Raw genomic sequence first — 25,707 nt, 5'->3', positions numbered from 1 at the left:
TATGGAGGCTAAAGTATAAATTAAATTTATTTTGTAGTAAACGAAATACCGTGAAATTCAATTATTTCTCCTTTTTTTAATTTTTGGTGTTAGCATAGCCAACCACGTGTTACTTAGACCGAAGTGTAAATCAAATTCAAATTATAGTGACGATAATACAGTAAATTATTCTTTTGTGTCACGGTATTAAGGCTAACTGAAACCAAATTAAGGAGAAACTATATCTATACATATGTCGAGGTTGCAAAACATTTTAATAACTTAGTTTTATTATGCGATTACGCAATTAAACAAATAATCAGGATTAAATTATTCATTAGTAAAATGTAGCGTCTGACTCAAAACTGTAGCACATTACTTAGACGTAACACGTAAAATATCAAAACAACAACGTTTTTGAAAATAATTTATTAATAATATATGTAACAGTAGCACTAATAAATAAACATTGCAAACATTGCAGACAATAAACAAAAAATAAAGTTTAGCATTTATAAGCACTTCGGTAGCTTTAAGATTGTGAGTTAAGAACTATTTACGCCATGAGGATTTCGTATTCAGGGAAACCAAGTTCTTGACCCGCAAATGAAATGTAACAAACACCGTGTGTCTGCTGAACCTTTCCTGTCGTGATGCTGCCTTCGTGGCGGACTCTGCCGATGTATAGGGGCTCTCCATCTTCGGACTCGCCTCCCGGGAACGCTCCTGGTGGAACATTGGACCCGCTCGTTGGCACCCAGTTACTGGGACCACCCACCAGCACCTGTTTTTTTTTAAATATTAATTAAACGTTTCTCAAACATAAATACCAAAGCAACATCAACTTTAGTTCGAAAATAGTCCAACTTCACCTAATATTTTCAAACTGACTTTTAGTATACTAAGTAAACAAATTAATTGATAAACACAAACTTTACTCACTTGGTACTCAGATTTTCCATTTTCCACACCCCCCCAAGGTACATAAGCACATCCATGTGAGGCTACTAATTTACCCGGTATCAGCGCACCTTCATGTTGTGCTCTGACCACGTAAATTGGCTCTCCGTTGCAATCTTGGCCGCCTACAACAGCGCCTGGGGGCAATTGTCCTGAAGAGGCATCCACCCAGACGCCAGTGCCTCCGACCGGAGCGGCGCCGCCGGGGTACCCAGGGGGAGGTGCATATAATGCGGCTGCTGTAGGTGCCGATGGTGGAACTGCAATTGCATTTTACATATAAACATACAACTAAACTTTGAAGCTTGTGATAGTATTAATGGTGCATGAAAGCTTTTTGTGACAAAATAGCAACATTATATGGAAAGATTGTGCATATATTTTCTGAAAACAACGCAGTCCAAAGTATTCCACAATGTCACAGAAAATATTTTAATTGTAGCTGGGACAAATAAAGCAAGGCCTACTTGTTTAATAGATAATGTTAGTACCTATAAAGACAAAATACACAAAATGTACCCAACGTACCACTCCAACCGCAGTATTTCCATTATATGTGCGTTTAAGCACCAATGATGCACATTATATTTGAATTTCCCTATAATATGTTAGTCAAGACACACAAAAAAAGTTAAAGTATAAGTTGTGGTTATATTTATTTAGACTAGAGATACATTTCTACTTTTATATATAGCAATACAAAAAAGCCATCATTCCGAACAAAAATTCTAAACACTCAACGGGGTTGGGCTGCGCCATTTTTGTTGAAATGAACAATTTTCCAATTTCCACGGGCGCCCCATCCTGTACGGACTCCGAAGTGGGTGACGGGGAAGGGTGCGGGATCTACCCAGTTCATGATCACCTCCCCCGACTGTCCATTGCGGACTGTTAATCTGCCACAACGCCATTCGATAATAAATTTTTTAAAGTCGTTCGCATTCATTAGGCCCGGCGTCGGAACGGTTACCTACGATAAGTCACAAAAATTAGTCCCTCGGTCGATCGCGTCAAATCCGGTCACACGACATCAAAATTCTACCTTTTCCGGTTTCTGTTTACAGTATCTAATAACAGACTGGCTGTTCTCCCATCCTCCGAGGATGAGTTCGTAGATAGGCTCAACTTCGGCGGGTGCGGTTGTCAAGCAGACGTGGCAGTTGTGAGGGCCGAGAAAATCAAACTCGATCGAACCAGCTGCTACCGGTCCGAACTTGTACTCTAACTTGTCTGGAGTATCGAACTCAGCTCCATCTGGATCAATGTTTAGGTGCGTACATATATAAGTGTTAACTTAACATAGTTTTTATTTAAATTGAATCAGGTAGATATTCCGATTGACTTAATTTGGTTTTGAGTTAATTCGGTTGGGTACATTTTGTATAAAATTGAGCCTAGGTGAACATACCCTCAATCTTCCAGGTGCCGGTGGCGCCCCAGCCAGTGCAGACACCAACGAAGGCGACGGGGAAAGGTTCTGGGTCCGACCACGATATAAACGGGATTGCTTCACCCTCCCGACCCGCAGACACAATACCGCCATCCCACCGCACCCAGAAGCCGCGAAATTCTCCTCCGTTAACAATTCCAGGGGTCTCAATTTCTACTTTGTCTGGTTTGGTGCGGTTTCGCCTGATTACGCTCTTGGCGTTACCCCATCCTCCGATAAATATCTGCAAATTAGTATCGTTTACTATAGTAATCGGTTTAGTAAAGTAATTTTAAAATAAGTACCTAAAATAAAGCAGTAATTAATGAAAAGTCGCGTAAAAGTTAAGAATGAAGATTATATAATTTTTACCTCATACATGGGATCAGATTCTTGGGGACCCATGGTGAGTGCAATGTGTGCATCGTTGGCAGTCCTGACCTTGAACTGCACCGACCCACTGGACACTGGGAAAAACTGGTACTGAAGGTTGTCGTCAGTAGAGACATCTGAAATTTGTTTATAGTTTGAGGATTATAATTATTATTCACATAGCAATTATTTAAATATTATTTTGAATCACGTACAAGCTTATAAGTATGCTACATTCGCACATAATACGTGGGTTTGCCGTAATCATACATACATTCTATCCATACAGGTAGTATTCAACCGAGGTTTTCATATATACAGTATTGACTCTATTTATAATACATGTTTAGCAAAAAAATATGTAGGAACAAGCGTTTCGTAAAAATATTTTTTTCCTTCGGTAAATAGATCATAAGTTTTTATAAATTATTCCGTTAGATTAACCGCATATCGAATGGCCTTGTAAAAGATGACAGGTATGACCGTGGCAATCAAATTACTCTTCATTGTGTGCACTAATTCATAATTGTGAATCACATAATTTCTTAACAAATAAAAAACCAAATCAATAAACAAATAAAAAAGTTTTAATAACAGATAATTGACCATTTTACAATCAAGTAGTATATAGCTTGGCAATCTTAAATCTACCAAAAAATAATTTGCTTATACTTTATAGGGCTCACAAATGGTGATGTCATCTCAGAAAATGTGGAAAATCGATCGTGTCTGACCTTACCCTTACGCTCTGACAACCGAACCAGTTTATTAGTTTTCTTAATTTATATGTAGTTATGCATTTATACACACTTTTTTGTTTAATACAACAATTATATTTTATCAATAATGGTCTCTATTTCTACACAAAATATTATACAATTTTGAAGGTACATTGCAATGCCATAGAAAATAACAGGTCTAAATTAAGTATACATCAAATTACGTACTTGTAATAGAAGTTACAATAGTTAGTTTATTAATAATTAGTAATATCAACACAAATCTCATTTTTGCTTACAATAACTAACAGGTGACAATTTTTTTTTTAATTTATAAGTGTCTACCAAGCACTACCTTACTTTACTAAATAATAATATATTGACAAACAATACATATTGGTAACATAATCTTGCTTGTACGGTACCTACTAAGGTACATATCTAGATTTTAGAAGGGTAATTCTGTGAGAGAATTTTATGACGGATAACGATATTTAGTTATAATCTATTATTAAAGTAACGAATCTGTTATCCTAAAATTAGACATTTTGTTTTTATATTGATTCTAGCAGAGTAGACGCCATTCCCGCACTCCACGCCCGGCTTTGGCCTCTTGCCAACGAATCTATTTTATTTACCGGCATTTAACTTATTAAGCGAATTTAAAAAAAGATAAGTAATTAGTATTCTATAAATGACCTACATAACGGTTCACACTACGTAATAGATATTTATTAAGTTAAAAATATAAATATTAGACAGAATTGTTAATACATTGAAAGTAGTGGATGCACGTAAAAACTTACCTAAAACATTAGCCATTTTATATGAATTATACACCAAAGGTTATAGTATGAACAACGTGGTCACAGTGAGAGGCGAACTCCAACACTGAGCCGTGAGAAGTAGTTGCTCCTTGGTTGCTCACGACGTAACAGGATGATGTCATACCTCTGAATAAATATTTTCTGTTTGAACATAGAGTTCAAATTGGAATCTTGATCAGCGAAAGGAAACAATGTAAAAAGCCGGTTAGGCGTAAAGTGAATTGTTTCTTTACAATTCATAATTTGTAGGTTCATATTTAGCAAACTAAAACCAATAACATAATAGGTATTTTGTGAGCCAAGTGTGTGAGCCTATATACATTCCAAAAGATAATTAAAAGAGTAATTGTAAGTCTTCAGCAGTATCAGGTACATACCTCACAAAGGTATCGATTGGTTCATATTGTTTCACAAGCTAACATTGTTACATAAGTATGCCCTAACAGGCGATAGCTAGGGTCTCCAAAGCGACGGTCACCTACGACCATAATATTAATATGATTATACCTTAACTATAAACATACATCGACCTTCTACACAACCTACAGCGACAAGGCCGAGTAAACATTGTTATTACTATAAAATCATAAGATACGTATTACTTCATTTATAGAATGTATCTGCTACTTTTGTGAACCCTAAGAGGTAGATATATCATCTTTAACGATGTCTTAAATTACGTTTTAAAATGCAGTAAATTCATGCTAGTTAGAAGCGCAAGTAATAGTATATTAAAAATATCTAATTCAGTGTACTCTTTAAATAAAATTAGGATATAAAACTGTGAATAATTTAATTTATCCTATGAAATGATACCAAAAAACCATGTCAGAGGTCAGGTTTTTATGAATCAGGGCATAGATCAATGTAAGTCATTCGGTGCGGTAGATAATAGATTCAATAGGTTCATGTCCTTAATACGTAATAGTAGACGCTACTTGCCTTCCCTAGGTAATATATACTGCAAAATATCTAGGCGTTTCGAAACATTAAAACAATTTAAAAGGCCACGTTCTGCATTGGTGACTTATTACGCATCCACTGATGGTCACTATACGTTTATAGGAATGACGAAACGTGCTTTGGATACAATCAATGACGATTTTATATCCATTGACTCACTAATGTCACAGGTCATTCGTTAAGATAGCAGTCTACTTTATAATCCAAAAGCTTCTTATCAATAATAGCATTTTGCATTAACAGTTTAGATTCATTGAGCATACCTTGCTATTTTAAAACTTAAGGTAAGTTATAATGTTGAAACAGCGTCGTAATTTCGTCAAAGTATTACAAGTTTCGTTTTAAATATTATACGCAGGCGCAAGCCGTGGGCTGTGGACCGTGACTATGTTAAATCGTGATGTCATACACCGTACCGTGTCTGTTTATATAAGAAAGAAATAGTGTATAGATGCTTAATAATTTCGTATGAGTAATTTAAGTGTAATCGTCACTCTATTTACTTTATACACTTTTTATAACACTTAAAATATTATTTTTACTAATAATGTTTTTGTATAACGCCATCTGCATGTTGACTTCTTAACTATTATGTTTGCACAAATGCGTGTATTATTATAGTGTAACGTGTACAGAATAGATGGCAGGGTTCAACAAAATTATAAATTACATTCGTCCAAAATTATATAAACCGATAGAAAAGTATTTTAAATTTGAATATTCTAATAAAAATTATTGTACAAACAATATAACTTTTACAGCTATGTTGTATGTAATTATAATCAGCTATGTAAAAGTTATAATATTTTCTTATATTGGCGCAATGCCTTGTTGAAGATATATGTTCGTGAATAATGAATTGTGAACATGTCGGTTAGCATTGAAGCGTGACATAAAATTTGAGATTAATATTATAAAAAAGCATTGCACCATCTGCTGAGTGCTACCCCCGTCGGCCAAAGCAAGGGAGGCCGCAGCTGCCGGGCACGCGCATTTGACAATAGCCTCGAGCAATGAACCCGCGACCCCTCACGGCTCAAACTACCTTTGAACACTATGCTCTCCATTCAATGAAAATAAAGGGAAGATTCCGTTTTAAAAATTGAACAGCTGATCTATTTTCGAGAAATGCTAAATAATGGAACATTTTTAATAGAAACTTTTTGCTAGATGTCCGCTGAAAAGTTTAATTTTATAAAAAAATATAGGTACAAACCGTATAAAGATTTGAGGCATTTGTTTATTATTTCCATCCAAATAATATTATTTAATTTAATATTATTTATTGTGTTAGTCTTTTCATATCTTTTTGATGTTTTACCAATAATAGTTATATGTTGTATATACATATATCTATACACGTAATAAATATGAACATAAGACTATATATACTCTATATAGTAAGTAGTTAAATTAAGAGGGTAGAATGTCAAATGAAATGTTATGTTATATTTTGTTGTGACTGAATTTTTCTGAAAAAGGTTTTTTTTTATTATTGCCTATATAGTTTTTTTTAAACTGATTTCATAGTTGATTAATAAATTTATTATTTATAACATGTTAACGAGTGTTCTTATAACATGTTGATATGGTTATCACGAACGTAGGTAAAGTACATACATAAAAAGCCTCATTGTGTAAAGGAAAGTTTGTGTAAAATATGGTACAATATGACAGCGGGTGGAGGAAGTGATTTGTCGGCAAAGAACAATAGTTTCCCACGTGTGCTACCTTCCTGTGATATTTGAAACTGTATCACTGTGTCTCGTCATCCTCTAAAATTTTATCTTTTTCTCTTTTCCACAAAATATATGTGTGATCTTGCGTTGTTACACAATTGTTATCCATTTATAGCTTGCCTGCTTGATATTTGTATTTCTAATCGATTTATGCCAACACATCAATTATAAATCTATTAAATGGTAATAAAATAGAGCTATTTTGTACACTTTCATATTTTTTGGTAATAACCGTTGTATATTCATGATAAGTAGTGTAGCCGCTTATCTTAGGAGATCAGTTACTTATTATTAGTTTATTCTATCTTGCGTTTTCTACTGAAGTTATGTTATGACGTTTTATTGCAGTCGTGTCATACATAATTTTTTGGCTTTAATGCCGAAGGAGCAACTGTGATAACTAGTTGTATCATTGTAAGCACTGGAGGGTTGCTGAGGCAGCAGGCCGTAGCAAGCACACGGCACGGCGACGCATGTGGCCCCGCATCTGGTGAGGCGGGCGGCGCGGGGGGGCGAGGGTCGCATTCGTAGCGGGGCGGGCGCCACGTGCGCTCTCAAGAAGGCAGGAGCACCAGTCCGCGCGCAACCATCGCATTAGCTGCACGTATATACTTGCGGATTACACCCGTCGTATAATTTTCATCCGCTAAGCTGCGGAGTGTCAGTAGTGGTAGAGTGCGAGAGTGACCGCCGCGACGGAGACCGTACAAGGAATGTTGATGGCGGGCGCTATGCCGGCCGAGCCCGAGGGGCTACTGTCCCTGGGTAGTTTACCCGGTCAGAAAGACACCACATGGACCAAACTCTTCGTCGGCGGTCTGCCATACCATACCACGGATAAGAGCTTGCGAGAGCACTTTGCGGTGTACGGAGATATCGAGGAGGCGGTAGTGATCACAGATAGACAGACTAGCAAAAGTAGAGGATACGGTTTCGTAAGTCATTTTAATAACAGATATATATATATCAATTATATTGATTGCAATAATTTAATTTGTATCGTAACAATAATATCCTATAGAAATAATAAACAGCCACGTAGCGAGCAGAAACATCGTTTACAGCTGAAGCGACACGTAAACTTTACTGTGCCCTTGCGCATTCGTGTTTCTACGACTCTGAAACGTGTACCTATATTATCGAAGTGTTATCGCACCTGCTATTTACCTACATACTAGTACCTAGAACATTGATTAGGTTATTACAATAAATACCAAGTGACATTGTTTGCTTGGTATCCCTAGATTCATTTGCGTCCTGAAGGATAGGTGCTATGTGAAACGTGACTGAATTAAGAGGAATTAGATGTTTCAATAAACAATCTCACTTCACTCGCCAGACATTGCAAATCTTTCAGCTGCCTATTGTGTAGCTAAACAATAGGTGCCTGAGTATTAGTTAAAAATTAGAATAATTTCGAAGGGCATAAAGCATCTAAGTGTACGTCGCGTAGTAAACCGTAACAAGGTACACAATGTGTCGTCTATTGTCGCTAACAGTAACAATTATTTAGTTGATTCTGAAGTTGAAAGCCTGCGTTCATACCGCATAAATGTGTGAAATTTGAACAGATGCGAACAATAACGTAGAAAGAGGAATAAACTGGCATCGGAGAATCTTTATCGTAATAGAGTCTGAGGCTTTTCGTGTGCGAGTGGGGCTCGTGGGAAATGAATCACAACCCCATTTCAATTGAACTGGGGTAAGGCACCCTGTTGCAGGGAACCGACTCGTTGCACCCTCTCTGTCACATCCAAATAGGTTTAATAATCGCAATGCGTCACTGCAACACCAATATCGACGATTCTTACGACAAAGCAAATATTGAAATTCACTCAACTTGGTTAACATTTTAGTCTTCTAATAAACTCCAACAGAATCCAAATAGTTAGGCGGCAGAAAATATGACCCGATTAGATTTTAGTTTTGTACGGTATGTGGTATGGATTACTCAATTATCGGACTTAAATACGAGACTTCTGAAAATGTTATACAAGATTTTTTATCATTTGAATGTTTGGGACCTAGTGTCACGCAATAGTAACGACATACTTTCATTATGTTTACTGTAAAGCCTGAAGCAACATACCTACGGTCCTACTATTTGTAGATGAACTTGGTAACAATAGTCCAGTAGTAAGTAGGTTGTTTCTTAAAAATTAGTTATTCTGGAAAACCTACCAAATATTTATACATAACTTATAAACATTATAAGTTTATTTTTTTAATAAAATACATTTAAAAATCTCCATACGTAATAAAAAAGTAGTTAGCCTATTATTTTCTTATTATTTAGACTTCTTTGTTTTTTTTTTAATTCATCTATTATTGTTAAGCAGAAACATTGTTACGGTAATAATAACATTTGAGATTTTAAGTTTTAATGTATTATATAAGTGACTTATTATAATCTTCTGAGGTTTAAATATGTATAAACTTTATAAAATAGCTTAGAATATATATACTGTAATTTTTTTCTTCATTGCTTAATACAGCTACAATTAAATATTTAGAAAAATAATTCGTGATACGGTTTCAACCAGGTGTAGACAGGAGTATCAGATGTTACCCGAGTACCTAGATACGTGATGAAGTACACACCGAAGACAAAAGACCGTCACTCGATAGCCACCGTGCGGGCTGAGAGCATACTACGGGATTCAACAAAACCTACCTCATAATTAGATAGACCACACAGCTGTATTGTATTGAAACACACGACTAGCCCTGTGTTGGTATTGTTGTAATGGTGGACTGATTAGAATAATAATAATACTCTAGTGTAGGGGTGAACAATAAGTACCTAAAACATAGGATTTGTTTATAGTTTTGTTGTAGTATAAATTAGTACAGACCTAAATATTCTATAACGGTGCACAGGCACATCGTAGCAATTGGTATTTACACAAATCTACTTTTTAGATCTGGCCATTATTTGCGGCAGTAAAATTGATACAATGATATCGATAGTATATTGTTTTTAGCATTAAGGGATAAGGCTGAAAAGCCATAGATATAAGCTCTTCTTTAAAGTATAGTATTTCCTTTAGAAAGAAGCCCGTTAGCTTGTGGAAGTAGCTTACAAATATTGATTTGAACCGTCGGCTCGTAATACCAATTCATACCTAAGTAAATAATTAATGTTAAAGTAGTTTTCTTAAATACTGTATTATAGTATAGACATCGTCTTAGTTGCAACTATTAAACTATTAGATCAACTAACCAGTAAATGTAGATTAAAGGGCCAAACACATTATTACTTTGAAGCCCTAAAACCGTCCAGTTTATTCATGCGCGAAATCTGTCAGATGAGTAGTAATTTAATTATATTGTTATTTTGAAGACAGCTGATCCTACAGTATATTATTTATTACATAATATCACAATTCACTAAGGACCGGTACCGTCCAGCTGAATTGGTTGGGCGGTCCTATTTGTTTCCTATCGTATTGGACACGCCTAGTTATCTGGTTTCGTTCTATTATGTATGAATTAAAAATACCTAAGTAAAAACTAAGTTAACTAACTTAAAAATTAAAAGTACCTATCGTTCATACTATTGTAACACTAAATTAAAATGTATTTATATATGTATACTCGTTGATAAAAAGTACATCGATTTAATGATATCATAAATTATTGCTAATTAACGATAACTATACCTATATATATATTTATTAAAAAAAACCATACGTTAAAAAGCCTAGTATGTATTAGCGGTGTACGTGTATGTCTTATTTGTTTTAAAGCAACTCGGGTAGTGCTTTTATCAGTTATTGTAATTATGCAGAATGTTATCGGTAGGTACACCTCCGAGTGCAGGAAGTTGAGAAAGTGTTGACAATTAACAATGTGTTCCTGCCGCTGTCAAACACTGTGACATACAGAATCTAACGCAGGAATTTAAATATTGTGTTTTTTTATATTTATGAATAAAAAAACGGAAGAACTATAGTTTTGAAAAGGCAAAGTTAGTAATACTGGCATATCCCGTGTAGCGACAATAAAGAAATGTACGATTGTTATTAGCGGCGGTCTCACATAAATCTATAGGTACGTAGGTATACAAATGGCTTATCAGGCGCGGGGCGCAGCTAACGTTGATTTAAACGCTTTGTAACAACATTTTGTGAGCTGCCGTATCGAACTGATTGCAAATACGTACTTCGATTCCTGTATTTAATTAAAATTCGAATTTAATTTACATACAATGCCAGGTATTTTTTTAATTAACGTATCACAGCTGGTTTAAAAACAATGTAAATGGTATTAAATATTAATATACCTTTATAACCTGTAAAACATTTACGTGGCTCATTGTTACTTTATTATTACATACATATATTTTTCATAATATACAATGCTAATCTTCAATAGTAAATATAATTTTAGTAACGAGACGGTGAATTAGTCTTATTAACGTTGACTAGCGCCGACTATACAATGTAAACCTAACATGTTATATTGTGGTTTTGATTTCGTTAAGAATAATATTCATTTATAAATATAAAATATACCTTCTATCAACTGTCGCTTAATATTAAGGCTTTTCAAAGCAGTATACTTGAATACCTAAATTATTTTAATTTACAATTGTATTAGACCTTCAATATCTTAGAGGTCATCAAACATTTGTTTGATCGTATCAATACTACGTATTTCAACCATTTTCTTAGAGCCCCGAACTCGGTAATGGGCTCACTTTATGCCATTTATTTCGGTTATTTCTGGGGTCAAACGAAAATGGTCGATCGGTTGTAGAAATTGAGGTGTCGACCTGCGGAGCTCGCATGCATTACAATAGGTAATGTGGATTGTGGGCGACGGTGTCGTTGGTTGTAGGTTTTATTCGAATCGATAAAAACTATAAAAATAATGACCCGTCGTAATGTAAACGTTGTTCCATACGCTCATTATTCTAAATGTTATCATTTATATCAGTTAGAAATTATTTTCGTTGTGGCAATGGTAGGTAGTATGAATTCTTATGTTACCTTTTCTTTATCAGGTAATAATGGGAGACAGAGCGGCAGCGGAACGTGCCTGTAAAGACCCCAACCCAATCATTGACGGAAGAAAAGCCAACGTGAACCTAGCAATACTCGGAGCGAAGCCTCGAGGGAACTTAGCGCCTGGTGAGAGATCATTAAATTTATATTTACTTGGCAACCTTTATAATGTAGATCAGAACTTGGCTTCTAGATATACCGAAATATCAAACATGTTTAATTATCAAATGTTACAACGTCCCGCTTTGATGTAAACACATTAAGACTTGGTGTTCATCATACAAGTTTGAATCAACGAAAAGTTTGTTTGTATTTTATAAATTTCGTCCCTGTGACAGTGTATTTTTAATGCTGGCAGCATTTTCTCGCTGTATTGTAATACTTATTTCGTCGTGGAAAGCACCAGCTCTGGAGTCACCGGTCACCTTAAATCTTTAATTGTCGCCTATGCACTTGAAGTCTCACTACTGATTTAATTTATATTGAAGGCAATGATATATTATTATCAATTCAAAATATCATCTAATCATTATTACTTAACCTGGATGAATTGGTCGATTGTACAGCTCGAAAGTTTTTTTTTGTAAAATATTTAGCATTTGTGACAATATGTCGCAACAACGTGGGTGACGCTTTGGGGGGTATTTGTTCTTGTTCATTATTCACAATCTAATGTTTTATCAGTAGCATGAAATAGGTAAATGACATACTTAATTCTTTCTTTTTAATTAATTAGGTCGATTTAGTTTAAATTTGTTGTTAATGTCTTCGATTTATTCCATTATTACGTCTTAAGTTCCTTAGTTTATAAAAGATAACATTTGTACGCCAATTTACAGTCAAATATAATAATAAATATTATCTAGAAAACTGCACTACATCGCATTATATTCTTTGTTAGTTTCACAAATAGACAATTGGCGATTGTCTTATGTCTTTTGGCAGGTAGAACAATTACCAAAGCCAGGTGATCTCTAAAACAATAAATATATTAGCGTATTGTGAGTACCAGCTTATATCTTAAACGTTAACACAATGAATATTTCTCGCTTTTGATATTCCTTTCATTCAATATGGATTTATTATTTTGGGTGAAATAAATATTGGACAAAAGAATGTTTGCTAATATAAACTTTGTATACACATATGTTTCTGTTTTTTCTTTTCCTTTGGTTTTGCTAAAAGCAATAAAAAATTACAAATATCGAATCAGAAATAAACAGCATGACTCCTGTATATTCTATTGCAAGTTAAATAATAGTTAGGTTAGGCACGAAGGAAAATTAAATTAAACTAATAGAGAAATTATCAAAAATCGATACGGGCGCTAAATTAATAATTGTGCAGCGTTGTAGTGGATATTGATATCATAAACTGATAATTATCTGCCGGTTGATTGTAAGCCTATCTCTGTGCATATAATAAAATTAATATTTTTTGAATTTCGCGAACGAAAATCTCACAAAATAATGTAATCTTCACTGGGTGAATGATATGTGCCTTTTTATAATATAGATATATAGCAATATAAGATAGTTAAGTAATATTGTAATAAAAAAGCAGCGATTTTCTTACTAAGTAATATAATGAATTCTATTAAAAAAAGTACTCGTAGTAATTAAATATTTTTATAGGACTCTTCCGCTGTATAGCTTATAGTTGTATCAAGAAAATATTGCATTTCTTATCGCGCCTTTCCCTTTGCAATGTCCATTCTAAATGACATTAAATACATTTTATCAATCTTACGTTCAGGTTACGATTCAGCATCTTCATGTTTTGGTAAAATTTCTCTTCAGAACGCAATCGCTAGTCGTATTAATGATGCCTTCTTACGCTCGTTCAAAATCAGCTATGAATCAGTGAAGGTGCAAAGGAAGGTGTATATGATCTTGTCAACGTGGCGTCAATGGTTGTGACGTCACGACGCAGCCCTCCGGAAGTTCCTCACCGGGGCCGGAAACTCGTAGCTCGCTAATTGATTGGTTCTCGCACGCAACCCTTGTAAACCTTACTTGTGGTGAAATCTGCTAACATGGCAATTTATTAACCAACTGTTGAAGTGATTTACATAGCTCCACTTGTCACCTTTAAAATGTAAAATGTAGTAACGTGTGTATACTTTGTTCTTCATCGTGTTCGCAATCTCAAATCAGCTTTTTTATATCCGCGCCAAACAGATTGAAAACTGAAAGTTATGATAGAAAATAAAAAGAGCACTATTTCATAGATTGTCCTTAAAGATAAAACGACCAAAATTACATAATACTACATACAATATTGTTACAGCAATTATATGATCTACTTTTATATCGTCAGTTGTCATTAGTGCAGTAAAAGTTAATAGTATGTTTTGCTTATGGAATAAACTTGTTTATTTTGTTAAAAATATAACGGAGGAATCAGCTGATAAAAAAAAAACTTTTATTGTGTTAGGTGTAACTGACTGGATTCCGGTCGTAACAGCTTCGCAGATTATTATTGTTAGGAGTTGGCACGGGGACAGGCGAGGGTCGGCAGGAGGGGCGGGGTAAAACAGGCACAGTACAATGGGTGCGGGCGCGCATGACGGCCACCTGGCTGAGCCGTGGCGTACCGGTCCTGCCATATGCCCCAGGCCACGGCCCATAGCCCACTGTCTATTGGCCAGCCGTACTTAGTGTCATTAGCTCTGTGTATTGATTGTAACTATAGCGACCCCCAAGGCTAGTTCCCATCAAATGAACTATATTCTCGTTATACTGTATAAAAATCTGATAAATATCTGTATGCTTTGTATTAAACTCGGTCACCTTCAAAAAAGATTCTCGCTTTGACTTGTCCGAGTTTGCTATTGTTCGAATAAGGTTAACGATGAGATTCCTAACATAACGTACATTGTGCCCTTTCATAAATACATCCGAACGGCAGTCTGCTTAGTATCCCTGAATTACTTCAAAATATTTGTGCTCAACCTGTTTAGGCTCAGATTCAGTTAAAGCTATAAAGGGCTTCGTTAAATAAAAGATATGACGGTTAAACGAGTTGATGTATTATGTTGTACGGTTTCCTTGCAGGACTGTTATGAGGGTTGCTTGATCTGAATTCACAGGCACACATTTCTACCCATCAAACTTCCTTTGTTGAATCTTGTCTTTGTTACACTTATCCGGAGCAAATTGTTTAGTTATGCATACGGGTGCATACGAATTGGCGCTGTCAAAATTTTTCACATTACGTAATGTTTTATCTCAATTATTAGTTAGCACAGTTGCAATTTGTTTTATTCATTTTCTTATCTCGAAATCAGTAGTATTTTGTTAGTTTGGATAAATAATGTCTAAAGTTATAAGGCGTTAAACCATCATAGTTTTTAAGGAAACGGTTCATCGCCGAGTGATGAGCGTAGCTTATCTGTCTTCGGTAACTACTGATTATTTGATGCCAAGATAAATACGCGCTCTAAGCGATAATAAACGATTTCAAGGTACTTTTAAACGTATAAATGGAGTAATTCATCGTTATAATTAAACACTTCTTTATAAATATCTGCACAATATGTTATGAACAGTGGTAAAAGCTGAAACTATAAAAAAATATTTCATTTGACTTTATTTGGTTAGGTGTTAAATACCAGATCGCCATGATTAATTTAGCACCGACATTATTTTACAATATTTTGTTTATTCAACTTTAATTACTGCGATACAAAATTGTGTAGCCTAGTTCCTAAATACATTGAAGTTACGACTAACGAGCAGTTTGAGGCGCGCTGTCGTCGATTATGAAAACATTGTTAAAGTTTTATTATATGGAAGTGTTGATGAGGGCCGAGCGAGCACTTGTCCAAACAGCCGGGTACATGTTGAATTATTGAACGATTTAACTCTAGTAGTAATCGATTCACACCTGTCTTTTAGGACTCTGAGAGAAGTGATTAATTAAACTGGCCCGGGAGTGTAATTATCGAGCTAAGTACTTAATAGCGCATGACACCCAGTTCTTTGAAGCAATATGTAAAAAACAAAGCTTTGGGAGTCATCATTGATTAATGAAGAGTTTCAGTGCACAGCGGGTGATTGCAGAGGGGTTAGCCTTTAGCGTCACCGGCAGGAGGCGGCGTTGTCGCGTGCGCCGCCGCCGCCGTTCGCCCCTTAACGGTGCATTACTTATGCATGTACCCCTGCCTCCCTCTCCCCGCTCTGTTCCCAAAACTATTTTTATTTCGGCTTTAGGCTTAAGGTGTCGAACGGCCTGATGATTCCACGCGCGTCGTTCGCCTGTACCGATCAATAATTGATTTGAGCTGTATTCTATACATTATGGCCGATCCGATAGCGTGGTGAAGCCATAATGTAAGTAGCTCGATAACACCGCGTGATCGTATCTAACTTTACAGTAATCGTTTATACATAGTACATAGGTATATAACTACTAGTGTATATGTACTTTCCTAACCCGACGTATATAATATTGTATTGTTGAGGACGGAAATGTGTAATTACTGCAATGACTGACTTTGCATTGCACACCGTGATTCGGCCGTAAATATTATTATTGTATTAACTATTCAGTGATTTTTATGAGGCATGCGCCATGATTTAAAATAATTATTGTGAAAGTGAAACAAGCTAATAATGATATCAGTATGAAACGCGTATCTTACATTCGGGATGCAAACTAAATACTTTGTATAACTAATAGGACGTTATGAAAAAACCTATATTTTTTTTAAACATCACTTAAAATAATTCGCAGATCTTAAATCTCATTAACTTTTATATCAACGGATGCACCATAATTATTTTGTATATAGTGTACCAAATTATTATCCAAACATTGAATTATAATTCACATAGCTCTAGGTACTAGTGAGTAGGTCTAAAAACAAAACATAAATAACGGTGCATAAATATTTTTAAACAGTTATCATGCGATGTATTTTACAAATACAAACTAAATCCGAAAAACCATTAACATTAAAAAAAAACCGCAGCACTGATTATAACAGGATGTCTCTCATAACTTGCAAGCTAACATCTATTCCACATTCTATGCTATTAGACCAATTCTTCAAAGTTTAATTCCAAAATAATTCTTGGAACTTCGATAATATTGGCAAAATATACCTATAGGTAGATATATAGTTTGTGTATAGAATATGAACCTAAGTTACGTCTAATATAAGTATGATATATATAATAGTTTTTGATATTTATCAATTTATAAAAGAAAGCACATATTACGCCCAGTCTTACTTTGCAGGACTACTATAGGGCTAGGCCTGGGTAACTTAATACCTGGAAGTGATTTCCGCAGGAAGCCCTCCTCTAGTATCACCATATAATGTATATCCCATATATGAATTGTCTGTTTTAACTTGTAATTCCTCGTTATATCCATAATGTAACATTCTATTTATACTATATAAATTTTCAATGGGACTTAGTACGTCCAACAAAATATCCTTGGTTTGTTTTCATACCCAATATTCACTAAGATTTTGCAAAACTTTGAAGTAAAGAGACTTATTCCTGTTTTAATTATTATTTATCGACCAACAGCTGGCGTGCAGAGGTTGGGTCGAGTCCGGCGAGCGACGCGGTTATTTATAAAACAAGATTGCGTCTCGTTTTGTCTTCGCTTGCCTCTTTATTTTGTCTAAATATACGCAGTTTTGGGAGCACCGCGACATTAGCGTTGGCCACGTGCCAGGTCTCTAACGGCCTATGTCTTCTCGATGGATTTCTTATTGAAGAGTATACTAGCCATAATTTCCTGAATATTTTTTTATGATCCAAGCAAAGACACCAAGCTTAGGCGCGGCACGCGGTTTAAAGCGGGTGGACCACGTCGGTCTATATTTAGTGTTAAATTTATAGGTCTGTACGTCCGAGACGACACCGATGTGATCAAAAGGAAGGCCACCGGACATGCCAAACTGTCACGGTCGTGACAACGTTATATGCGGTGGCTGGTAGCACACGGGGCCGTCTATCCCGAGCATTTAAAATCGTAACTAACTACGTTGTATTTACAAATAGCGCACGATTCTATACAAAGTAAATAATTCCGAGCGTTAATGTACGTTTTCGGTGGTCCGCACGTTTACGAAAAATCGGAAGTCGTAAATGCTATTTCATGGTTGTAATAAAGTTTGCCTGTCCGTCGATTGGTTTCTAGCGTTCCACTTATTTTCTACTTAACAAAGTAATTGTGACAGGAGCCTTGCCCGGCGCTGCGTCTAAAATCGTATTTCCGTAGAATCCTTACAAGCGTCGTTAAGCTCTGTATGTCGGCTTTGCAGTTCGTCGACCCTAAGAGCGGGACTGAAATCGCACAAAAACATTCAAAACGAACCTTTATTTACTTCAAAATGTGGGCGATCAGTCTTTCAGAGAAAACTGACTAACGCCCGCGGCTGCGTCATTCGATTTTAACGCCACATCGCCGTGTTTGTTTCAATTGTCATAAAAATATAGGAGGGAGGAATTACCTAATCGATTCGGAATCGAAGTATAACTGGGTCATATTGGACAATATGGTATCGAGGTCGCAGGCATGAAGAGGAAAACCCTTATGAATCAGATAAGCTTTATGGTGGACAACAGCGACCTCGGCCGTCAAATGCCGCGCCATCGATCGCTGCGGCGTACATCGTTGTTCCGACACGCGATCAACCCTATCAGTGTGTGGTGGCTACATCACCCCTTTACATGTCATCAAATTATGAACAAACGGATTAATTATATGCTTCCTAAGAAACATCACAAAAAAACTGTCCAATCCACTGTAATAAACTCACTATGATATAGCCTTACTAGTAGTTTAATACCGAATCCCAATTATAAAAAATATGATAGCAAAAATGACGATTAAGATTACGTAAATATTGTCAACGATAGTGAAGGTCATGCATTACCGAGTTAGCCGGAGCGAGACCCCGTCCGGACCGCTACGGAAGTATGTTATTTGGTACCTACCTTGCATCAATCGGTAAAATTTCACCATACGTTTCACGACTGGCTAGTGGTCACGGTTTTATAAACACTGGACAGTAATCATTCACCATGGCTGCGCCATTTAAATCCGGCTCAAAGGTCAAAAAATTAAAAGTTTGCATTTACTTGGTAGTTACCAAAAGAGTTAAATTATAGTTTTGTTCTTATTGTGTCTATTTTAATCTGTAAAGTGTAGCATCAATAAAAAAGTAGAAGAGAGAAAGTATCATGAAATCGACAAGTGATATGTGCTAGAATTATACATAAATAGGTATGTCGGGAGATGTCGCTGAGAGGGCGGCGCGGCGGTGAGCGACCGAAATAGACGGAGCCTCGCGGTGCTTGACAATGCAATAAAAAGAAAACATTTAAAACGTCGCCTGCGCTAAGTTGACTCTTGTGTCATTTGGATGAGCTCCAACATCACCGGTTATATTCCACCAGAGTCCTCACTAGGCGCTTCCGCTTAGAGCAATGAAAATAGAATCTTTTGACTCCGGCTCTTACGTTGATAGATCACATTTTTCCGTTGAAATTCCTAACGTCCTAATTTAGTTGACCCATGTTAACGATAACCATTTACTAATGCGGCTGCTCAATTTGTTTCAGGTTTCGGATTAGCAGCAGCGGCAGCAGCTGGTGTTCGAGCAGGTTACCCCGCCGTCCTACCCGCACACTACGGGTGAGTTTCTTCCTTGCCCGAGACAATTTACAATACGCATATACATGTTCTGTGACTTCTCACTTCGATGTTTGCAAGCACACGCGGCTCCGACCTGCCGCTCACTTAACATCTCACGAGACAAAAATCAGACAACTTTCCCGATTTATTGATACCATAGTATTAAAAGAGTTTAATGTAGGTATTTTCAGACTCATTACTCTGTATTTGGCAACCACTAAAACTAGCCTTGAGTAGCTCGAGTTATATTTACCTAGATGATAACAGCAGGCTGCTTCGTAGGTAAGTAATGTGAGAGCAAGTAAGCACCAAGACACAAGAGTGATGCTGAGCTGACTTTTGTCTCGGTAGATGAGACGAGCAGCAGCGGTGGCGACGGCGCAGCACTGCGGACGCCTTGTCTAAATAATCGAACATTTTCACATAGGTATCTATGGCAAGAGTGAGAGTGAGAGTGGATTTTTTTCGTTTTGGGTGTGAATTAGTCGATTGGGTTTTTAATGTTTACGTTTGAAGCTATAGAGCGGCGGGGGCGGCCCCTGCCGCGCGAGGCCGGGCGGGCGCCGCCCAGCGCCTTCACTGGCGCATCGTTCTCAACACTTTGTGTTTTTCTTTATGTTTTATGCCGTGTTCATGTAATATTTCTTTTGATTTGACTTGAGTTTGTTGGTGGTGGATTTCGTTAATACACTTACAATAATCTTTGTAACCGCGATCGGTCCCGCGGGGCGTGCGGCGCGCGTACCGTAATTTATTTGTATTATCAATAGCAAAAATTCTCGTTCCCTAAGCTCAAGACTCATCATGAGATTTGTTCCAAAGCATTTTATGAAATTATTTATGCGACGGCTTCGCGTCTCTGCTAGTTTCTAACAAGCTAAGGTCACGAGTTGTGATTCCATTCACCAAAACTCGGCTAATCACATTTCGTCAGTTTCATTTTTTGTTTCATAAACATAAAATACACTACAAAGTTCATATTTTATGAATGGTCTAAAAGGGGGATGTTCTGATAATGTGATTCCCATGGTCCAATCGTGAAAGAGGCCATAACTGTAGCTTATAGGTTACGTTCAGAACGCCGCCGTGCCAAAACTTCCTCGTGAATGAAAAACTGACACCACCACACTAGGTATCGAAATAGTCATAAAGTGGATCACCGCTATCGCTATCCGCTGTAGATTAATTATTAAAGTAGGTTAATTGTGTCGACATTTTATGAAAAGCAATTTTCAGTTCAGTCTTTTGTCTGTAAGTAAAGGTGTTTTTAGATTTGCATGTTGAATAATAAATATTACATTTTAAATTTTTATAAGGTCAGGTCTAACCGTATTAAGTAGACTTTAATATTGTTACGTTTTAGTTTTTAATGTTGTGTAAGTAGTTGTGGAGCTTGTGTGGTGTTGCGCCAGTTTGTTTATTGTGCTCTTCCCGCGTGTTATCATGTACCGGTCCTAACACGTAGGTACTTCTGGAGGCAGAGCCGCGCTCCCAGCAGGGCGGTGTAGGTATCGCGTCCGCGAATAGGGCTAAACCTCTACAGGTAGGCGTAGCGCCGGGCGGGGTCTCATAGCCCGTTCAGCGCATGCGTTAATGTCTCCTTCTCCGGAGCCAAGCTATCTAACATCTAGCGCCCGATCGTTGAGTACCAATCAATCCGTCTCCATCGGCGCATTAGTGACAGAGAAAGACGACCGCTCCCCAGCGACGGTCTAAGGGCACTCCGGAAACGCTGAGGCAGAGCCCTCGAGCACTCTCCAACGAACTTGACCGCCCGTCGACTTTTAATAAATTTTGCAGAATCGACAGTTCTTTCGCTCGCCAACAAGGTTTTCTATTTCTCTTTGTCGATCGGGATTAAAACTGGGTTAACACGCTCTCGACACTGTTATTCTTGAACGAGTTAACCGATTTGCGTTTCGGAAATAGATCAAAAAAGCTGAAATGTTAATCGTGATAAATCTCGGACGTTGGACGCGAGATGTCGACGATTAGGATATTTCGGTCGCGGCGGAGTAGAGAAGATTTGATGACGCACGGCGGCCGTTCATTCGCGACGTCTCCCTCGGTGGCCACTAAGACTGGTAGCTGCTCGTGTCTTTAGCGGCCGGCTCTGCCGTAGTTGCGTGTTTCAATCGTGATGATTGTTCACAGATATGTGATCAATCACTAATGATTTCCGGCCGAAAATAGAACAACTTACGTTTAGTCGATTATAATATATATACAAATAGTAATAAATCTAAATAGCAGAAAATAATTTTAGTCTACTACGTTATTAAATGAGACTTAATTTAGACAAATTTTGGCGCTATGCCAACAGATAATATATAGTCGTGTCGGGAAAGATGTCTCGGACAAAATACATTTCTTGTACCTATATAAATAGATGAGTAGTTAATATAGGGCAGAATATTTGCTCGACAATACAGACATAGATGACTAAACGTAAGTGCCGTCGGCCTAAATGTCCGTGTGTATAGCAATCGTAACATTTGTGTGTCTCGCAGACTCTCCCCCGGCTACGTGTATGGCGCACCAGGATACGTGGGCGGCGTAGGCGGTGTGGGCGGCGTGGGCAACGGGGCGGGACTGATGCAGCTGCCGCAGCTCCAGCACGCCGCGGCAGTGGCGGCTGCCAACCACTTATACGAGTATCAAGCAGCTGCGCAAGGCGCCTACCAACACCAATATGCTACCATAGATCCCTACGCCACCGCAGCCGGTCAGTAGCGTTCTTTACATTGTACTGCTCCTATTTAAGCTGTCTGAAGCAGGGGCAATCTTTGTGGCAAGTTTCTAATCTTAATATTTCTGCATCGATCTAACGTATAATGTATGCTTGCAGCAGCGGCAGCGGCAGCTAGCGGTGCAGGGTATATGTCTCCATACTACGCTCTGCAGGGTGGTAGTGTCCAAGCACCCCTTCTGCCCCCCCTGTCCTATCCTCCTCAGCTCCAGGAGGCACGCATGCAGTGAAAACACATGTCACAGTGATGTCGTAGCGTTACCACACACGAGCTAAAAGTATATTTTTGACAACTTTATGAAAAACCAAATATTCAAATACAAAGTTTAAAGTGACCAAAGCTGTAGAATAAGCCTACGATGTTAGCCTCGAGTTAACTAATATGTAGTACACGTTGATTACTAAAAATTATATTATTTTTGAAAACTAAATGGTAAAAAGATAACAATAAGGTGCCTTAGTCAAAGACTTCAATTGGCCTTTACTATAGGTACTACAATATAATTAGAAACACAAGAAATAACTTAATTAGCCTGCCAGTGTACGTGTAATAATACTATGTGAAGTAAATTAATAAAAAATATTTTTTACGTATTAATTTGTACTTATGTTCATCGGGACATTGAGACGTTACTCTTTGTTGTGACATATCATTTGAATTCCACTACTAATACCATTGTATTGCATTGTCAGAACATAAATGAGCTCAATTTAATTTTTTTCGTTCACCCCCTTCAAACAACAATTGCACTAGAAGAATAGTTACGAGTGTACGAGTATTGGTTAGTGTAACTGCGAAGTCCCAAGTAACCATGTCACGGCAGCGGTACACGCGACCCGACGGACAGCTCGTAGTACATAAGTAAGGTTACGCCATGTTTGCCCATGACTTGTATCATCCTCAACCAAAGGTTCCTACCATTATCTGCTTATACAATATCGTTCGAATGCTCTCTCGATAGAGGATAGCCTAATGTGATACAAAGTAATGAAGTAATAATCACTTAAGTATCGAGATCTGTGTTTATTTGGTACGGGGTAATTGTGGATGTGTAAATGTACGCGGAAGGCTTCATAAGCTTAATTGTTTAGATTTCTATTGTTTAAACATGTCCATGTTGCTCAATGTGTCCTCAAATGGACTTGGTTTAGTTTAAGGTCGGAGGAGAGGGGTTTACTACGTAAATTTAGCAAAAATACTTAATCTTAATCATAATGCGTATAACATACGACCCTAGTAATATTCTCCAAAGCGGTTTAGGGTACTTAATAGTTAGAATAATTCAATTACTAGTCCTTGTAATATTAATTGTAATGAAACTTTACTAACGCCGGCCGTGACCATTCTATTTCTATTCATTGTTTACCAAAAAATAATAGAAACAATTTTTTTGTCACTGTTACTCAATTCGTTTGATTAACGAACACTGATATACTAGTAAACAAAAATATTATACTGATTTCGTGTAAGCAGTATCTAGCGACGGCTAGCGTTTAGTACAAGTTAAAGCTAAGGCACTAGAATGATTAGATTATTAAATAATTAACATAATATATGTATGTTTAAGATAATCTTAGATGTAATATTCTGTTATTCGTAATTTATTTTGTTGATATTTGTAAATCTACATGTTGATACTATTTATTATGTGGAAGAGGAATAAAAATTGTTAAATATTAATAAACCGAAATGAATCTCTTACAGCTGAGCATGTGTAGTTAGCGCCAAGTATCATCCAAGTTACAATTTCGCATCATCACGGATGCCTCGGTCGGGCAGTCAAAAGCATGAATAAGGATTAGCTAACTGTTAGTATCAACCCATGTTGCTTGGCACCATCTCTATGTTAGCAATGTGATTCGGCTCGATATATTGAATTATAGACATTATATAAGTATAAACATACCAAATATAACATTATAAGTATGTATACCATGGTCTAGTGTAGGGTCCCTACTTGTCCCCTCATAGTAAGACACTATTAAGCCACTAGACGCGGATATTCACTTTTAAAATGCCATATAGTGAGGCCATCTTGCCGTAATATAGGACTTAAAAATTATAAAAAAAAATGTTTATTACCCTACATAGTATATACATATCATCAAACAATTAATGATTTTAAGACCTAATGAAGGTGTTGATTCACTGTCAGTCCAATAAGTGCATTTCATCGCAGTATTTATTGCACAATAATTGTTTATGTATAACATAATATTATTAAACTATAAATATTTTATATATAAATTCTTAAAATATACCTAATAACTTGTTAAACCAATACTGTATAATATGTGGCAGTATTCAATATAGGATAAACAAAATATGTATATGTTAAAGTACTTAATTTAGGATATGGAAAATAATAATTTTTTAAGTACAATTGGTGGTTTTTTTTTATAATAATTTTCCTTTAAAAAGTTTTAAACATTTACATTCATTTCCAGATTTACTTTAATTGTCTTTTCTATACACCAAGTAATACATGCTTCATCCACTTTTCGATCTTTATCCAATTCTGTCCAGAATTATAAAATAAATGAAATCAATTCATTTATTCTATAATTATTTTAACCTACTGTTCGAGTTAAATACACCTTAATTGGATATAGATGCGATTTAATTTAATATTATTAGTTTCATTTAAATGGCTGGTACTCGCGTATACCAAAGATAGTAGGAGTTGTTTGTTACAAAACCTCGAGTATCTATCCAAATAATAGTTTTAGTGGAAATGTGCCTAGAATAAGTATTAACAAAAGTTGTATTTACTATACACAGTATAATAAACGACTCCTGCACTTAAGTGTGTTATTCTATGACTAATTACTAGTTATAAGTTATTAGGAGCGACGAGACTACTATATAATATATGGAATTGACATTAACTTAAGGGAATGGCGTCTTCAGGTAGACACCTTTAGTTATTTAAAGTTAATAAATTAAAAAAAAATTATATATAAAGTGCTTCTCCTATTGGAAATTGTTCAGCATATATAAATGTACTCTATGAATCTGCTATTGACACTGTAGTATATCTATTTTGCCAAGCGCTATCTTTAGAATGTGACGTAAACTAACTACGCCGTTGATTTGTGTTAATTTGTAATTTAAAATAGTTCTCACTAGAGGGCGGTAACTAAGAAGAAAGAGAAAACATGGGGGTTACGTAAGTTTAATGTTATAAATATTATTTTAAAATGCATATTTGGTTATATTAAAATAAAGTTAATTGCTTATAAATATATACACTGTTAAAAATACAAACAAAACATGGTTTTCCTGTAACAATTTTTAT

At 36.4% G+C, this 25,707-nt stretch overlaps 2 protein-coding genes across 3 annotated transcripts; one reads left to right on the top strand and one right to left on the bottom strand.

The window, feature by feature from the left end:
- Positions 1 to 393: 393 nt before the first annotated feature.
- Positions 394 to 4,412, bottom strand: LOC123716365. 2 transcript variants are annotated; one of them, XM_045672074.1, is made up of 7 exons: positions 4,266 to 4,412; positions 2,741 to 2,877; positions 2,348 to 2,612; positions 1,982 to 2,193; positions 1,681 to 1,909; positions 922 to 1,199; positions 394 to 763 (listed from the first exon to the last, which is right to left on the bottom strand). In XM_045672074.1, exons 1-7 carry the CDS (start codon positions 4,279 to 4,281, stop codon positions 536 to 538), a joined length of 1,365 nt encoding a protein of 454 aa, XP_045528030.1. In that variant the 5' UTR covers positions 4,282 to 4,412; the 3' UTR covers positions 394 to 535. The 2 variants fall into 2 exon arrangements, with proteins under 2 accessions (XP_045528030.1, XP_045528031.1); XM_045672075.1 differs by lacking the exons at positions 1,681 to 1,909; positions 1,982 to 2,193.
- A 3,127-nt stretch (positions 4,413 to 7,539) lies between these two features.
- LOC123716056 (RNA-binding protein 38-like) lies at positions 7,540 to 24,524 on the top strand. The gene is made up of 5 exons (XM_045671557.1): positions 7,540 to 7,923; positions 11,997 to 12,123; positions 19,587 to 19,659; positions 22,170 to 22,384; positions 22,508 to 24,524. Exons 1-5 carry the CDS (start codon positions 7,702 to 7,704, stop codon positions 22,636 to 22,638), a joined length of 768 nt encoding a protein of 255 aa, XP_045527513.1. The 5' UTR covers positions 7,540 to 7,701; the 3' UTR covers positions 22,639 to 24,524.
- The last annotated feature ends 1,183 nt before the right edge of the window (positions 24,525 to 25,707 follow it).

Source organism: Pieris brassicae, chromosome 11 (genome assembly GCF_905147105.1).
Source record: "Pieris brassicae chromosome 11, ilPieBrab1.1, whole genome shotgun sequence".
In the NCBI taxonomy this organism is placed as follows: domain Eukaryota; kingdom Metazoa; phylum Arthropoda; class Insecta; order Lepidoptera; family Pieridae; genus Pieris; species Pieris brassicae.
This window is presented reverse-complemented; position numbering and strand designations above follow the sequence as displayed.

Bases quoted from the DNA above. Each gene is read 5' to 3' on its own strand.
- LOC123716056 (XM_045671557.1), top strand. From the start codon at position 7,702: ATGTTGATGGCGGGCGCTATGCCGGCCGAGCCCGAGGGGCTACTGTCC. The intron at 7,924-11,996 runs GTAAGTCATTTT...TTTCTTTATCAG, and splicing joins AAAGTAGAGGATACGGTTTC to GTAATAATGGGAGACAGAGC. The intron at 12,124-19,586 runs GTGAGAGATCAT...AATTTGTTTCAG, and splicing joins TCGAGGGAACTTAGCGCCTG to GTTTCGGATTAGCAGCAGCG.
- LOC123716365 (XM_045672074.1), bottom strand. The intron at 2,613-2,740 runs GTAAAAATTATA...ACTAATTTGCAG, and splicing joins AATCTGATCCCATGTATGAG to ATATTTATCGGAGGATGGGG. The intron at 1,200-1,680 runs GTTGAGTGTTTA...ATGCAATTGCAG, and splicing joins AAATGGCGCAGCCCAACCCC to TTCCACCATCGGCACCTACA.